This window comes from Staurois parvus, unplaced genomic scaffold (genome assembly GCF_062004578.1).
Source record: "Staurois parvus isolate SC_StPar_1 unplaced genomic scaffold, SC_StPar_1.0 ptg000025l, whole genome shotgun sequence".
NCBI classification, from domain to species: domain Eukaryota; kingdom Metazoa; phylum Chordata; class Amphibia; order Anura; family Ranidae; genus Staurois; species Staurois parvus.
The window spans coordinates 2,314,438-2,331,794 of NW_028317821.1; the positions used below are offsets into that span (position 1 = coordinate 2,314,438).

The following is a 17,357-nucleotide window of genomic DNA, read 5'->3' on the forward strand; positions in this document are numbered from 1 at the left end:
CCCAAACTCAAAAAAGCCTATGAAAAAGGTACCAGGGGCATCTCATGGGCCCCCTACTGACCCCGGGCCCTCGGGCAGTGCCGGAGTTTCCAAATGGTCAGGCCGCCCCTGAGGAGGAAGGACAACTTCTGCTTTCGGAAGTGGGATCGGTTACCTGTACATTTTTGGTACCCGCTCCCGAAAGTTGCCAATCCTTAACGGGGTGTGGGGACCAGTCCTTAAAGCGGAACTTCCCCTTTTGGGTGAAGCTCTGCTTTAACTAGTTAAGTGAACATTCACTCTGTAAAGTGAATATGTATTTGAAAGTGAATACTTAACTTCTTTAGTAAATCGGAGTGACTGAGGGAGATTTACTAAAACGGGTGCACTCAAAATCTGGTGCATCTGTGCATGGTAGCCAATCATCTTCTAACGTCAGCTTGTTCAAATAAGCTTTCACAATAAAACCTGGAAGCTGACTGGTTTCTCTGCAGACCTGCACCAGTTTTTGCACCATGCAGTTTTAGTAAATAACCCCTCTTGTCTGTTCTGCAATAAAATACTTCTTTTCTACCTGCCAGCAATTTTTAGAAGTATTGTACACTGAGCCACTTATGTGCAAAAGAAAAAAAAGACAGCAGGAAAAAATAAAATAAGTAAAATACAAAATGTAAAATGAAAGTACACAAAAAAAGCTCCAATACATAACAAAATGTTTTTTGTAGTGTGTGGCTGGTGTCCACTCTGGTGATAAGTGGTGCCTTGTGTTTTATGATGTAAGGCACTGTTTACCTTTTTTTTTGTTCTCTTAAACTTTATTGGAAGTATAGAAAGTGTATACTCCATTCAGGTCTCCCCACAGTGGCATGGTTCCTTGTGCTACAGTGACCTCGGGTGGCATCCAGTGCATGTCTGCATTTTTTTATATTGCACAGCAAATTATGGTGGTGTGAATGAGGCACAATTGTTTTCTATGTGCTGTAGCAGTGACCTGAATTAACCCAATGCAGAAAAACATAGGTAGCTGTATTATGTGTTGTAGCACTACCCCCTTAGGAGTCGCTAGAGATTTGGATCCCGATATAGTCCTGCACAGCCAGGCAACACGTGTTTCCCATTCAGACTTGCATCCAGGAGATAGTACCCAGTCCTTGAGCTTGTTTTGTGGATTTATTTAGTTGAATATGGACTTGGATGGGGTAAGGGGTGTATGGGATGCCCAAGGATAATGGCAACAGAGGACAATCTTCCTGAACAATGTACAAATCTTTACAGTAAAAATGATCTTCCAGAGAGCTAGCCAGCATCTCCTGTGGTACCACCCCAGACCCAAGATTCTCCTAATCCAGCTGTTCTGGGTAATCCCTGGTCATGGGATCCAGTATCTGCCACTTTAAGGGTGAGACAGTCCCAGATAGTAGCAAATCAATTTTCCCACTTAAGTGCTCCTTCCCCTTACTTGCCCAAAGGGTGCAGGTCTACTGACTCACTTGTTCTACTATGCAGCTGCTGGGTCAGTGGCTGCAACCAGGTCTTCTAGCTGGGTCGCTCCTTCCCTTCTGCACAGGTGGTCCTCACTCTGGGAGCCGATGAAGTCCCAAGCTTTCTTCCTTCCAAGCTTCCCTGCCTGTAAGTGATCCCCTTCCCATCTGGGCTCACTCCCAGGCTCCTGCTCATCAACCTCACTTCTCCGTCCTCCACCCAAACTCTCCTCCTCCTCTCTCCCCCTGCTGAGCAGGCTCTGTCACTTTAAAGAGCTGTCCTGACCCCATGCCAAGCCTCCTGTTGGGGATTGGTCATGATCCCTCAAAAGTGCAGACCAGTCACTCCTTACCTCCGCCTACTGTTTCTAGAACTTTCTCCAAAGTTCTAGTGCAGGGGGAAATCTCTGACCACAATTTGACCCCACTCTAACTATTACACGTAGTCCCTATCTAAAGAATCAGCTCTAACTCCCCCTAGCTATTTAGGAGGGTGCTACATGTGAACAAACCCTCAGTAAAGTAAACCAAACTATAAAGCTCTGTGAGCAAAATTGGGAATTTGGAATATTATGCCAATGGTGAAATCATTTGTTTTGTTGAACTCACCCCACTCTTCCCTAGTCACCAAGCTGCATGTGCCTAAATTTCATACAAATCAACCATTTACTATGTGTTACGCTCCTCTGAAAACTCATTGCCTTGGCTTTATCTATTTGCACATGGGAACACTCCATGAGCCATGCACAGCGAGCCCTCTTCCCCTGTATTGAACAGGGTGCTGCACAAAGGAACCTGAACCCTTATTGTGTATGTACCATCTTCACACATCAGGTTTTTCTCTGATAAATAATAGTACAGTATTGTTTGTGTTTAATAAAAATGCAACGTCTGTTGTAATGTACTCTTATTGTACACTTATTTCCCTTTTCTTCTCTTTTAGGAAGCAAAACTAGAGATGGAGTGGTACAAGGAGTGGCTTCAGGTCAGTATCACCGTCTTTTTCCATGCTTTGTCCTCACTGCCGCTGCACAGAGCGCTAATCTGTGTGACACGGCACCTCAGGCAGTCAGGCAACTGGAGCCAGCTCTATTCATAACAGGATCAAAAGCTAATGGGTCACTGAGATCATCTAGGCTGAGATAATGCAATTAATACAAGTAGCCACTGCTCATCTTCAGCATGTTTACATCTAAAACTCAAAGCAGAAGATGAATACGTGAACAGCAGGCCGTCCAATGTTTGCCATTCCCAGAAATGAATATGTAACATATTTCGTGCTCCTATACTTCATGTTATTGTTTTAGAATTCTGTTCTCCCATCTTATTTGTATCTTTTGATTTTTTGAAGTCAGGAACAATTGTGGCCCCCATGACCTGGCCATGGTTTTTAAAGTGTATGTCAGGATATAATAAAAATAAAACAGTACATCTCTGCAATACATGCACAGTTCCCATTTAACCACTTCCCATCAGGCCCATGTACATAAATGGCCAGAAGGGAGCAGTGCAGGAGCGGGTGACCATTTATAAATGTCCTCCCGCTTCTCTGCCTGTGTGCGCTCCCTGGGAGGGCACGGCACTGTGAACACCGATCGATGTATGGGACCTCTGTGTGAGGTCCTGATCATGTGATCACTGATTGGCCAGTCAGTGATCACGTGAATAGTAGTAAGCAAGATGTCACTTCCTGACATCATTGCTTACTACTTGTGAAATCCATGAATGATCACACAGGTCACATGGTACAAGGCTATTCACAACAGCCTTGTACCATGTGACAAGCTGTGACCAATCACAGCTCTCACAGTATTTCTTAATGGCTGCAAGAATGCAGCCAGAGAGAAGGAGAAATTATTGCCTTTACAGCCTTTATGGGAGTAAAAGCAATCAGTGTAAACAAAAAAAAAAAAAATCTTCATCACCCCCCACAAGTAGTACAGTGTCACTATGGTGACACTGTACTGCTAGGGTGACAGTATGTTTAAAAATAAATAAATAATATTAAAAAAAAATAAAAATCTAAAAACATTTTTTGAAAAAAATTATAATTTTTGGTTATAAACTAATTTGGGTTATTTAAAAAAAAAAAAAAAAAAAAAAAGATAACTGAATGAATCTTGGCCAAGATTTATGAAGAAAGATTATTTATTTGCAAAAACAAAAACCTTTGTCAAACTTTTTGGACTTTTTCATTTATATAGCAAAAAAATTTAAATCCCAGTGGTGAATGCATACCACCAAAATAAAGTTTTATCTGTCTCAAAAAAATGCAAAAAAATTCATATGGGTACAGGGTTGCATGACCGCGCAATTGTCATTCAAAGTGTGAAGCATTCAAAGAAGCACTGAAAATTGGCCTGGACAGGAAGGGGGTAAAAGTCCCTGCAAGTACAGAAAAATGCATAAATCTGCTCAAGAATCAATCTGCACATTCAACTCTACCCCTCACTTGGGTTGCAAGCTAACACTCAAGAATGATTCCACAAACACCCCCAGTAATAAAAGTGCTGTAAAATAGTGTCATGCTATCCTCATATGTGTAAGACAAATGGTACCAAACAATTGTAAGTAAACAATACGTGTCACACATTAATCATATGTGACCTACATAACATAATATATCAAATTAGGCCAAATAAAATGAGTACCAAATCTGCAATACAAAAATAGAAATAAGAACAAATGAGAACAATGAGCCATTGGCTCTCACTGCTGACAATCACAGCCAATGAGGAAAGAGTGGGGGGAAGGGCCGAGCAATGCTTTGTGTGTCTGTGGAAACACAGAGCTTGGCATAGGAGTGAGCATACAAGCAGCTTGCTATGTGAGGAGGAGCCAAGAATGCCAGCAGGGGACCCAAGAAAAGGTGGCTTAGGGCTGCTCTGTGCAAAATCATTGCACAGAGCAGATAAGTATGACATGTTTGTTATTTAAAAAAAATATCTTTTAGTATCACTTCAATTTGAAAACAGAAAAAGATAAGCAAAACAAATGAAATCATGTTTTTGTTCTATGAATTCTAAAGTAATAAGTTATGATTTAAAAGTCAGGTCTCATCTCAACAGAGTTGAATACAGCAGTGTTGCTTAGCCCCTTGCACACAGGGACATCTAGGCGCTGTGCTTGCGGCACTTTAGTACGCCTGGGAGGGACAGGTTCTGCTGCCCTGAGCTTGCCAAAGTCTGTGGCATACTGAAATACGCTTTAGGTGGATGGGGCTGAACACTGTACTGACTATAATGCCGTATGCATTCAGAGACGTATGCTTGTATAATAAGGGGTTAGCCTTATTACCTAAATAAACGTTCCTTTGTTTAACCTTTAAGATGTGCTGATATTGTATAATAATTTCAGAAAAACTCAAAAGTATAATAATAAAAGAATTTACTTAGCTTGGTTTAAAGAGGTATTACAGATGATAAAAAAAACAGATAAATACAGCATCATTCCAGACCAGGGGAGGTTTAGCAACTTCTTCTTTTGAAGCTCCTGGAAGTAACAGCCCTTGATCCATAATTCAATATGAATCAGAACCCCAACTAACTCATTGTATTACAAGCATTTATATAGTGGTTTAAAAAACTAGTCAAAACTGATTTGAGTCACACCACAGAACGAAAAGGTCAAAGGTTCCCAACTTCCCACAGGATAATGAGACCATATGTCTCAGTATACATGAGGGCATATGTTTCAGTATACACTAGACATATCATATACAGGTGAACCTCGGTTGACAAACACCTTAGTTAACGAAATTTTCGGTTTACGAATGAAAATCCATTTAAAATAATGCCTCGGTTTACTAATTTTTTTCGCAATATGAAGTGTATGTTGGTGCTAATTTTTAAATGCAATTGACGGCTTTTTTTTTTCTTCACTATAGCTCGCAGAATTAGTTGTCACTTTCCCCGGAGCTAAAGAATACTTTGTTTCTTTTATCTCGGGAAACAAACTAAAAGGAAACATTGTTTCTTTTATCTTGGCACACAAAGTAAAAGGAAACATTGTTTCTTTGAACTGGGGAAATAAACTAAAAAGAAACTTTCTTTCTTTTAGCTGCGGGGAAAGTGACAGCTGATTCTATGAGCTATAGTGAAGGGGAAAAAAAGCCGGTAATTACATTTAAAAACCAGCACTGACCTATAGTGACAGCAACTTTTTTTGTAACTTTTTTCTGACCTCCGGAACGGATTAATTGGTTTTCAAGCATTCCTTTCGGTTTATGAATTTTTCGCAATACGAAACGTCCCAGTGCACGCATTAAATTTGTAAACCAAGGTACACCTGTGTATATATATATATATATATATATATATATATATATGAGATTACTTATACAATAACATAATTGATAACTCAAAACTACTACTAATTTTCCTGTAAATCAATAACTGTTCAAAACCCACACTACTACTTGGACCACTGGTCTTTTGCATTCCAGGCATTTGTCTCTGAATGCGCAGGACCCCAAATGCAAGTTTGATTCAGAATAGCGTTCCCTGGACCAGCTGAAACCTGCCTTAAACGTTGTTAAGCTGAAAGTAGAAAGACTTAACGCTGCTAAAACCCCTGCAGGGTGTACTAAAATGCCAGGAGGGATGCACGGCAGCTAGATGAACCCATGTGCAAGTGACCTTAAAGTTTGTATACAATGTTCTAAGTGCATGGCTTTGGAGCTAGCCACCTGCTAGCTGTAGATAAAATCCCTATAGACTCCCCTAGGGCAAACATGCTGTCTGCATAGCAAAGGTTAAATGACTTAGGGATCACACACTACCGGCAAGATACAGTACAGTACTGTACAATTCTGTAATTTAACCCCTTGCCTACCAGACACTTTTACCCCCTTCCTGGCCAGGCCAATTATCAGCTTTCAGCGCTGTTGCACTTTGAATGACAGTTGCGTGGTCATGCAACACTGTACCCAAACAATATTTTTATCATTTTTTGAGACATATAGAGTTTTCTTTTGGTGGTATTTAATCACCACTGGGTTTTTTTTATTTTTTGCAAAACAAACTAAAAAAGACTGAAAATTTTTTGGGAAAAAAATGTCTTTAGTTTCTGTTGTAACAGTTTGTAAATAAGTAATTTTTCTCCTTCACTGAATTGCACTAATGAGGCTGCAGTGATGGGCACTGACAAACTGCACTGATGGGCACTGATAGGTGGCACTGATGAGGAGGCACTGATGGGCATTGACAGGCATCACTGGTGGGCATTGACAGGTATCACTGATGGGCACTGAAAAGCAGCACTCATATATGGCACTGATGGACGACACTGACTGGCACTGATAGGCGGCACCAACTGGAACTGATAGGCGGCAATGATAGGAGTCACTGGCTGGCATTGATAGGCGGCACTGACTGGCAATGATAGTTGCCACTGAAAGGCAGCTCTGATGGGCACTGATATGTGGCATTGATGTGCACCAGTAGGCACTGATATGTGGCATTGATGTGCACTGATGGGCACTGAGGGGACATTGCTGGGCACTGACAGGAGGCACTGATGGGGCTGATGCCCTGATGATCAGTGTAGATGTCCACTCTGAGGAATGCCACTTAACGGCTCTCCTCACGCGCTGTCAATGTGAAGAGAGGACGGCCGATAACTGGCATTTCCTTGTTTACATGCGATCAGCTGTGATCACATGATAGAGCCCGTGTCATCGGCTCTTTACTGTCATCGGTGATCCTCTGTGTCCCAGGGACACACTGCACCACTGATCGCCACACTGCACAGCCTCAAGAGCACACATGTGCAGTTAGAGTGGGAGGACATCATATGATGTCATTTCCTTATATTGTGGGAGGGAGGCGGTTATAGTTTCAGTTACAATAGGAGGACATCGGACAACTGTGCATCATCTTTTTTTTTCCCTTCCCCTCTCCGTCAGCATTGGGTTTTCATTAGCTGAGTGAGGTAGATAAACAGAGAGAAGAGAAATGCTGGAATACTGGTCAGTAGCAGTGTGCAAAGGTGTATTTGCTTTGGAAGAATAAATCACCTTTAATGCTGGGTATCCTATGTGACTAAACTGTCAGTTTAGTTTTTTACATTTTAAAGCAAGATGCCTTGGATTGTGCTTACTTTAAAAAGCTGCCTTGACTGAAAAAGGTTAAGAAACAATGGGTTAAGGCATTATTAAGCCTGTAATGCCCTCCATGTTAGTTAGGCAGTTAGTAACAGTCTGGGGATGAGTGAGGCAGGAGTTCATCTCAGCACAGGCTAGGGAGGTTCTGAAGGTCAGAGCTTCTGGAGCCCTCTCACCTCTCCAGAAATCTGAGAACTTTCTGGAGGAGGGACGGAGGCGAGGAAGAGGCTCAGATCTGCATGCTTGAGGGACCTTGGCCAATCACCCGGCCGGAGGCTTGGCATGGTGACCAGGGCAACCCTTAAGTATCACAGAGCCTGGAAGTAAAGTCATTGTTGAGTGGAAGGAGGAGGACTGAGAGGAAAGTTGGAGTGAGGTGCCTGTGAGGGGGCCCCAGGGAGGGGAGCCCAACTGCAGGCAGGATTCTAGAAAGGAGGATTTCCTTTGTTCCATTGTCTCCTTGGGAGGATGACCTGTAAAGCAGGGAAGGAGCCAGCCCAGCATAAGGCCCAAAAGCAGCCACCAACTCACCAAGCAAACAAGGAAAGACAGAGTGAGTACTCCTGCACCCCCTAGGCCAGATAAGGGGAGAGGGCGGTCAGGTGATATACCCAACTAGTCTTCATCTGGGACTGTTCCAAATCTACAGCTCTTGGGCCCCCTTGGCCCCCCTTGCCCAAGGATACCCTCAGACAGCTGAGTGAAGAGGAGGAATCGTCTGGGGTCTGAGGAGGTACACCAAAGAGCCCTTGGTGCTCCTCAAAGATAGACTGTTACTATTCACATTTTTTCCATAGTTGCTAAGGGGTTTTTCCTCACGTTTACAGTTCCCTGGGCATCCCATATACCCCTAGACCCCATCCAAGTTTAACCCCTAAATAAAACTACAAAACCAAGTTCAAGTACTGTTCTTTGACTCCAGAGTGGAAAAATGCATGTTGCCTGGCTGTGCAGAGTTTAGGGGGACCCAAACACTTAGCGACTCCTAAAGAGATAGTGCTACAAACCCAAAAACAAACATTTATTATAAATAAAAACATTATACACATTACATACATTAAACATACATTTTATTATATTGCAGCTTACCAGTTCTTAGTTGTGATTTTTTTTTTAGGCTGTCTTTCTTTTATTTTCACCTGGCGATCTGGCCAGCAAGTCTGTTGTTTTTCAACAGAACAAGCTGTTCTGCAGATGTAGCCATAAGAAGGTTGAGACAAACCTGAGAGGGGTGCTTACATTGATCAGCTTTTATTTATGTATGAAAAACCTTTATCCCAAAAAGAAAAAACTGTTGCCGTTACTGTTTAAAAAGTATTAGCTGGAGTTTGGCTTCAATTTGTTTAGTGTATTTGATTCTGCTAGACCATCTAACACTCCTTCCCTCTAACTGAAAAAACTGCTATCTGCTGTGCCCCCTGTTCTCCTTCATCCAGAGTGGGGGCACTTTAATACAGGTGGTGTGTTACTTGCCGGATCACCAAGTGAAAACAGAGGGAAAAAGCCTACAAAAAGTAAAAATTGAATTCTGTGCTTATATCCTTATACGCCGTGCAGTAAATAAGAACCCCCTCTACCATTCAACAAATTATTTTGGTATAGTCAGCAGCAAAGTATAGAAAAAGTAGAGCATGTTGTCTTCATCTTGTTAAGTTGCGGATTTTGGATCGCTCCAGGCCTTTTTGCATTATTTACTTGCGTTTTACGTCTGATTTTTTTTTTTTTCAATCCTAGCTTGACACCTCATAAATTATATATAATAAAAGAGGACTCGGACATCTCCTCTAGCTAGACACGTGAAGCAAAAACTGACAGCAGCAAAGTCTTGACCTTTCCTGTGACTTGATTTATGCTACATAACACCTCATTTAATAAATAAAAAATAAAGTCATGTATTCATAATGTGCATCTACAGTATAGCCAGAACTTTTTTTCTTTTTAAAGTTTTGGATAGTGCAGGGAAGGATTAGAACCCATCTAAAGTTTGTAATATCTGTGTCCTCACTGGGTAGATTCTTCCTCTCTATTTGTCCGGATGACCATTGTCACTAAGACAGAACATGGGAAATGCAGCATTTTACAGCTGTCACTAGACAGAAGGTAACTAATCCAATGGGGACACCTGTTCCAACTGGCTATGATGGGGATTCACCTTATGCCTTGTTTGCACTGGTGGTTGTGGGGAAGTACAAACATGAGTTGCATTTTTACCGCCCCCTATTACTCCACCTTAAGCGACAAAAGCAGCAGACTGGAGTGCACAAATGATTCCCCCTATTGTCAGGGGCATATTTACCACAAGGCATTTGCCTAGGGCAGCATTTTTCAGGGGGGCAGCACCTCGCCCCCAGAAGAAGGGATGGAAGAAGGGACATGTACGCCATTGAAACCAGGTGGGTTCCGAGAGAGGCTGCGGGCTGCTTGGTGGTGTATGCAGACTCTCGTTCTCAGGGATGTCTGGAGGTGTGAAGATGAGTGTCTTTCTCTCTATTGCCAGGGGATGGGAGTGGTAGTGGAAGGCTCTCCCGCGAGTGGGGGGCAGCAGGGGTGTTGTTGGTCAATGTCAGGCTCTCTCCGCGGAAGGGGGAAGGGGGTGGTGGTGTTGGCCCATCTCTGTGGGGGCAGCACAAAACCTAAATACACCACTGCCTATTGTACTCAGCAGGCATTACCACCTGCCAAACACAACCTACTCCCCTTAAGGGGGCCACAACCCAATTCAGGTTAAAACAGGAAGTGATGAGGCAACATAATGCCTCCTAACCATCTGTCAACACACTCAGAAGAGCGATCCACCACACAAGTTTAAACAAGCCCTTACTTACTGTAGAGATTTTCTTTGACTCCCTGTATTGTTTTAGAGCAGGAAGTAAGATGAAATCTCCCAAATGAGCTCCAGACATAAAAAAAATAAAAACTATTAGGGGTTCTAACCTTACAAGGCTAACATAGACTTGAAATACAATGTACATAGTTACACACTGTATACTGTAACTCTTTTACCTGCCTATGAATTTGTCATTCCATTCAGTCAGTCATTTGCACACTGCTTGTACAGTGGACAGTCAAACAGGTTCCACACCTACCTGTATTTCCTGCTTCAGCAGCTCACCTTTAAGGCCCGTTAAAAATCACAATTTCTGCTTTCTGGATTTATTTCTGCATGCACAATTTGTATGCTTTCTGCTGTGTTTTTATTGTGTTCCATCCCCCCCCCTTTTTTTCTTCATCTCAACTGAGGACATGTGCATGTGCATTCCAATGCATTTTTGGTGCGTTTTGACGCCTTCCATACAGTGGATATAAAAATTCTACACACCCCTGTTAAAATTCTACACACCCCTGTTAAAATTCTACACACCCCTGTTAAAATGTCAGGTTTCTGTTATGTAAAAAAAATGAGACAAAGATAAATCATTTCAGAACGTTTTCCACCTTTAATGTGACCTATAAACTGTACAACTCATTTGAAAAACAAACTGAAATCTTTTAGGGGTGAGCAAACATAAAAAAAAACTGAAATAATGTGGTTGCATAAGTGTGCACACCCTCTTATAACTGAGGATGTAGCTGTGTTCATAATTAAGCAATCACATTCAAAATCATGTTAAATAGGAGTCAGTACACACCTGCCATCATTTAAAGTGCCTCTGATTAACCTCAAATAAAGTTCAGCTGTTCTAGTAGGTCTTTCCTGACATTTTCTTAGTCGCATCCTACAGCAAAAGCCATGGTCCGCAGAGAGCTTCCAAAGCAACAGAGGGATCTCATTGTTAAAAGGTATCAGTCAGGAGAAGGGTGCAAAATAATGTCCAAGTCATTAGATATACCATTATTATTATTTATTATTATTACACAGTATTTATATAGCGCCAACAGTTTGCTCAGCGCTGTACATTACAATGGGAGACAATACATGAGACAGTACAGTAACAACACAATAAAATACACGAGGCGTTCGAGGGCCCTGCTCCTTGGAGCTTACAATCTAGGAGGGAGGGGAGAGTGGTACAGGAGAAAATGGCTGTGGGGGATGGAGTGGTGGGGAGAGCGGAGGAGATCAGCAGTTAGGTGAGGGCGGGGTAGGCTTCTCTGAAGAGATGGGTTTTCAGGGTGCCCCTAAAGGTGAGGAGGGTAGGTGACAGTCTGATGGATTGGGGTAGTGAGTTCCAGAGGATGGGGGAAGCCCTGGAGAAGTCCTGGAGACGGGCATGGGAGGAGGAGACCAGGGAACTGGAGAGTAGGAGGTCTTGTGAGGAGCGGAGAGTGTGTTTTGGGTGGTAGATGGATATCAGGTCAATGATGTATGGAACACAGTGAAGACAGTCATCATCAAGTGAGGAAAATATGGCACAACTGTGACATTACCAAGAGCTGGTGGAAAAAGTTCTGAAATGATTTATCTTTGTTTCATGTTTTTACATCACAGAAACGTGACATTTTAACAGGGGTGTGTAGACTTTTTATATCCACTGTATGCGTTCCAAAAAGAAAAAATGCAGCATGTTCTACTTTTGTTGACTGCACTGGAACGCACTGCACTGGTGGGAACTAGGGGCATTGGAATGCATGTTAAACACTGTCCATGCTTTTTAAAATTAAAATACACTGGGCTGCATCTGGTGTGAACCAGCCCTTACAGTTTTCTATGTTACCTATGTCAGGGGTAAAGCTAAATATGGATTGTTGCTATTCGCAAAAAGTGCACTGTTCATTCCCTGCTGTATGTATACTTTAGTTCATGAATTAGATCCATTATTCACTTTTGCTATATGATTAAGCCATGGTTCACACCGTGTTTGTGTGGGCATGAGCACTTCATTTAAAGGGGCAGCTGTTCCTGCGTTTTCCAGAAAAAAAGGTGCATGCATCTTCTTAAAAATGTGGTCCGCAGGGAAATTGCTTGGTCTTTTTGACCATGCGATTTCCCACAAACACGCTGCAGGCTAAGATGGATGGGGGTGACATTCAGAATGAATGACAGCCCCGCACGTCTCATAAGAGCAGCACAATTTGGCTGCGGGTGGTTGTGGGTCCGCACACAACCCGCACGGTGTAAACCAGGGCTAGAAGTGAACTCCAGCAAAACAGCTAAATACAAAGATGAAGCACTTACAAGAGAGAGCGGGTTATTTTACTTGCCAGAGTAATTGCATTTTCTGTCAATCCAATTCTGAGATTAAGGTTGCACCGCAAACAACAGAATCGCACAGCAATTGCTGCAAAACGCACTGCGCAAAGCTTGTCACCCAAAAAGGAGCAGGATCTTCTTTTGGGTGACAGCTTTACAAGATGCATTTTGCTAGGATTGTTGCACTATTCTGTCGCATGAGAATAGTATCAAAATGCACTGCATTTGGGGGGGCATTAAGAAAGAATGGCACCCAAACACACATCATGCCATGATTGTAGTGCGATTTGGAGTCGTGGGCAGAACTGTGGTGATGCTGCCCATGATTCAAAATCATCAAGTGCAATTGTGAAAACAGCTCACACACAGCACACTTCACTGGATAATACAGTGTTGTCCTCTTCACTCTCCCTTCTGATTGGTCAGTGAAAGAACAACAGCAGACTAAAGAAGTCACCCTTCTGCCTACTCTGCTGTTTTCAACTATCAGCGTGTGCCTTGTCAACACCTATACTTGGGGAGCACCTGATTGGCTCCCAACCCTTTCCCTCTCTCTCCCTTCTTGAATGCTGCTGGCCAATACCAGGTTAAATTCAGGTACTTGCGTCTTTAAAAAAAAAAAAAAAAAAAAAATTATATATATATATATATATATATATATATATATTTTTTTTTTTTTTTTTTTTTTTCTTGCTGACATAATGTATGTCTTTTTTTATCTGCCTGGAGTTAAGCTATAACATTTGCTGTTTTTCTGTTCTTTCTCACAGTGGCCGAAAAGACCAAAGAGCAAGCATCTCAGCTGGGAGGGGCCGTCATGTCTGGAGCTGGAAACATTGCTGCTGCCACTGGTCTAGTGAAGAAAGATGAATTCCCTACAGACATAAAGGTGTGACATTTTCTCTAACGTTATTATCATGCGTGAGATGAAATCACCTCTATTAATAATAATAGTCAGGCAGAGGTCTGCAATCAATGCCATCCTGACAAGAGGACACTTACACTTTGGCAGGGTTTTCCTCACCGTGAGGTTTGAGAATTTTGTTGCATATGGTGCTCTCTGACATGGGACAGTAAGGCATTGGCTTGTCTTGTGGCTGTTTTGTGCTGTTCTAGACACTAAGGACATAGAGCAGGGTACAGACTCTGTGCTTACTGGGACTGAGGGTGAGTAGAACTTGGTATTGAGGGCAGAGATCATACCTCCCAACTTCTGAACTTGACTGAGAGGGACAATTTTTAAAGGGGCAGAATGTGGTGTGTGTGTAGCACACTGACGTGAAAAGTGGGTTTGGCTAGTGAAAATCAGACATAGTCAAGTGGGTGTGGTTAACAGATATTTCTGCATCAACATTGATACGAATCCTGGCACTACTACCCTTCCCTCTCAACAGTAAAGTCCACCTCCAGTACAGACCCCTCTTCCTCCACCAGTACAAAACCTCCCTCAAGTGCAGAGGCCTTCCCTCCCCACAAGTACTGACCTTCCAGTACAGAATCTTCCTCCAGTGAAGAGTCCCTACACCAATACAGATCTCCCCCTTTCAATACAGACCTCCTCCCTCCAGTACAGACCTCCTCCCTCCAGTACAGACCTTCTCCTTTGACTACAGACCCCTCCCACTCCATCATTACAAAATCTCTCTCAATAGGCCTTTCCTCCCCACCAGTACTGACCTCCCCGTTGGTGCAGATCCCTCCCTCCTCACCAGTACAGAATCTCCCTCCAGTAAAGAGTCCCCACTTTAGTACAGTTCTCCCCCTTTCAAAACAGATCTCCTCCCTCTAATGCAGACCCCTCCCACTCTTAAAATTCACCCACCAGTGCAACAGAGAGATGAGCAGGAAGTCCCTTTCTTGGCTATAGCTGAGATGGAACTTTCCTCAGCTTGCAGCAATAAGCTGTTGGTAAAGCCCATTCCTATGCAAATCCTATGGTCAGTCCTTCATACATTGGTTTATTGGTGTAGTGCTACCCCCTTAAGAGCTGCTGAGTATTTTTGGGTTCCTTGTCTGTTGTGAGCCTGCTTTAGAAGTACAACCCCTGCTGACACCACTGTGAAACCTTGGTCAAGAGGACTCCCTGGTTTTGAACCATAAAATACACACAGTTTAAGGTGAACAAATATTCTAATTGTATGGAGTATAAACAAGAATGACAGTAGATGTACATCAAAGAAAATGTAAACACTCTAAAAGGGTCAACAAAGTAATAAGGCACAGAATCAGTTTAAGCAAACCCAAATGTCCTGCAGGATCAGAATTTAAACATCAATTCCAGCTTCTGAGATATCTCTCCCCAAGTGAGCTGCAGTGGACTATCAAGATGTCAGGCTAACTCACTTTTGGGTTCTCAGTTGCTGGGTTTAACTCGAGATGAATACTTTTGTTATAAGCAGTAACGTCCCTATTTTGTGTCTCATTAAAGAATGGTAACAAACCTTCTGTGGGCTTAATGGGGCCCTAGTTGGAGCACATTAAGGTTTACATCCCTTCTTGTGGAAGAGCAAGGTTTCCTCAAGATGGTATGTCCACAGAAAGATTCCCCCTTTGTGCTAACAGAGACTTCACCCAGTTTCAACATCACTCAAAGGATGAAGGCAAGAACTGGCTAAAACTGAAGAAGGGGCGGAAGCAGATTTCAGCAGAGGTTGAACCCCCAAGCATGGTGGGCTAGTCTGATGTAGCAAGTTCCTTTGGAGCTGGAAGAGGCTTGAAATTAGATACTAGTGTAATACTGTCTGCAGGGAACATGTGCTGTAGCCAGAGTCCTGCAGTTTCAGGATTTTAGTTAGGCACTACGCAGTAGGCCACAGTACTGAATAGGCAAGGCAGTCTGAGTCCTAATGTGATAATCTGTGGTGTAAGGTGTACTGAACTGAACTGAAATTAACACAGTCACTTGCAATTTATGAAGATCTTGGTTATGGAATCCTCTCACCCAGTTTGAAGCATTTCCAACGTAAGAGGTAGTCTCTCTTTTGGGGGCCCCTGTGTTCTCTTGGTTCCTCTGTTAAGAAGCAATGCCGATAACAGCACTACAATCTGCCTGCCTGCAGAATTGACTGTCCTGCTTGTCAGTGGTACCAGCGGTGTGCAGTCCTTCTTTCTTTCTCCACAAAGCAGCCTGATCCAGCCCAGTTCCCCGGAGTCCCGCACGGCCCTCTCCACAGACACACCCAACCTCTGCCTCTCATCATCTACTTCCTTCCTGTAAAGTTCCCAGGCTTTTTAATATATACGCTCCCGCCTCTTCCCCAGCTCTTCTGGGAAATGTAGCCTTTTCACTCCTTGTCTGAATGCAAAAATCCTCTTACCAGCTTACAAGTTCAACAAGGCTTTGCTTCAATAAAGTCTGGATAACTGAACCCCTGAGCACTGCCATCTTGTGTTTAATTAACATAATGCAACCAATATTAATGGAGTGTGTTACATTCATATACAAAGGTATGTGTAATTTACATATGAATGAGCTGTGGGCACAGTGTACAGAGCCCCTATACACAGGACAGTGGGGGTAGAGTCAAAATGCCGGATAGTCCTGCACATTCTGGGATTGTTGAGAGGTATTGTAGGGATTAGTACCAGGAGTTGTTGGTGGTAACTGTTCAGTGTTGTTTCCGGCAACACTGTCCACACAAACAGCCTGCCCTCTGGAAAACTGCAGTTAGACTGAATGTCCGACAGCCTTGTCAACTAAAATGGCAGCATAATGTAGAGTTTTTATTTTCCATTAAAAAAAAATTCTGTCCTATTTAATAAGAAATTGCAGAGAACAAGAGTAGGGATTTACAAATTAGCCAACTAGTAGACAGAACAATGGGAAATCATGTCTGATTAGTTGATATCAATGCTGCAATTTCATGTCGTTATTAGCCTTATTAAATGAAAGTCCTTGAAAATGAATCCCTGAAATATCTGCTCAGAATGCTGTTGGCTCTTGTCTCTGCTGCCTGTTAGCTGCACAGAAGACTGGAACAGGTTTTTGTGCCTATAAAGAATATACATATAAATCTGTACACATGTATATGAAATGGATCAAGTTCTTCATAATGCTATCACTGAAAACTATTTAGGAAGCCCTATTGTAGACAATAGGTATCTACAGTTCCTACATAATAATAAACAATATTTAATATTTACTCATGGGTCATATCTTAGTTATTTGCAAACACATAATGAGCAGTGCTTAAGCCTAGTACACAAAATCAGATGAAAAATATTGTTTTCTGAGCGATTGTTCGATAATCTGATTGTGAGTACACAGCTTTCGAGAGCTGATCACAATAGTTCATGTACAATTATACAAAGGGACAAGCATTCATTTTTTTTCTTGTACAAACGATTTTCATTTAATCAGTACAGTGTTCATCTGCACATGCTCGGAAACAAAATAAAACATTACAATACAATACAATACAATACATTACATCACTTCCCATGTTGTATTCTGTCTTACTAGAATTTTCGTAACTTTAATAACCTATTAATTTTCAGTATGAGACTAGCATGCAAAAAAAAAACAAAAAACAGATGATTATTTGTCCGATATTCTCATTGTGTATATGAAGCTTAAGCTTGGACCATGAAAAAAATCAACAATGTGGAGACAACACTAGGAGTCTCTTTATAAAGGATTCCTTCTGTGATTTGCGCTTGTCCA

General features: G+C 42.3%; 1 protein-coding gene across 3 annotated transcripts in view; it reads left to right on the forward strand.

The window, feature by feature from the left end:
- SNCB (synuclein beta) overlaps window positions 1–17,357 on the forward strand; it is a 124,119-nt gene that overhangs the window by 36,437 nt on the left and 70,325 nt on the right. For all 3 annotated transcript variants that reach the window (XM_089693647.1, XM_089693636.1, XM_089693657.1), the window contains 2 exons: window positions 2,404–2,445; window positions 13,465–13,583. In XM_089693647.1, coding sequence (XP_089549773.1) covers window positions 2,404–2,445; window positions 13,465–13,583 — 161 coding nt within the window. The remainder of the gene's footprint in view (window positions 1–2,403; window positions 2,446–13,464; window positions 13,584–17,357) is intronic.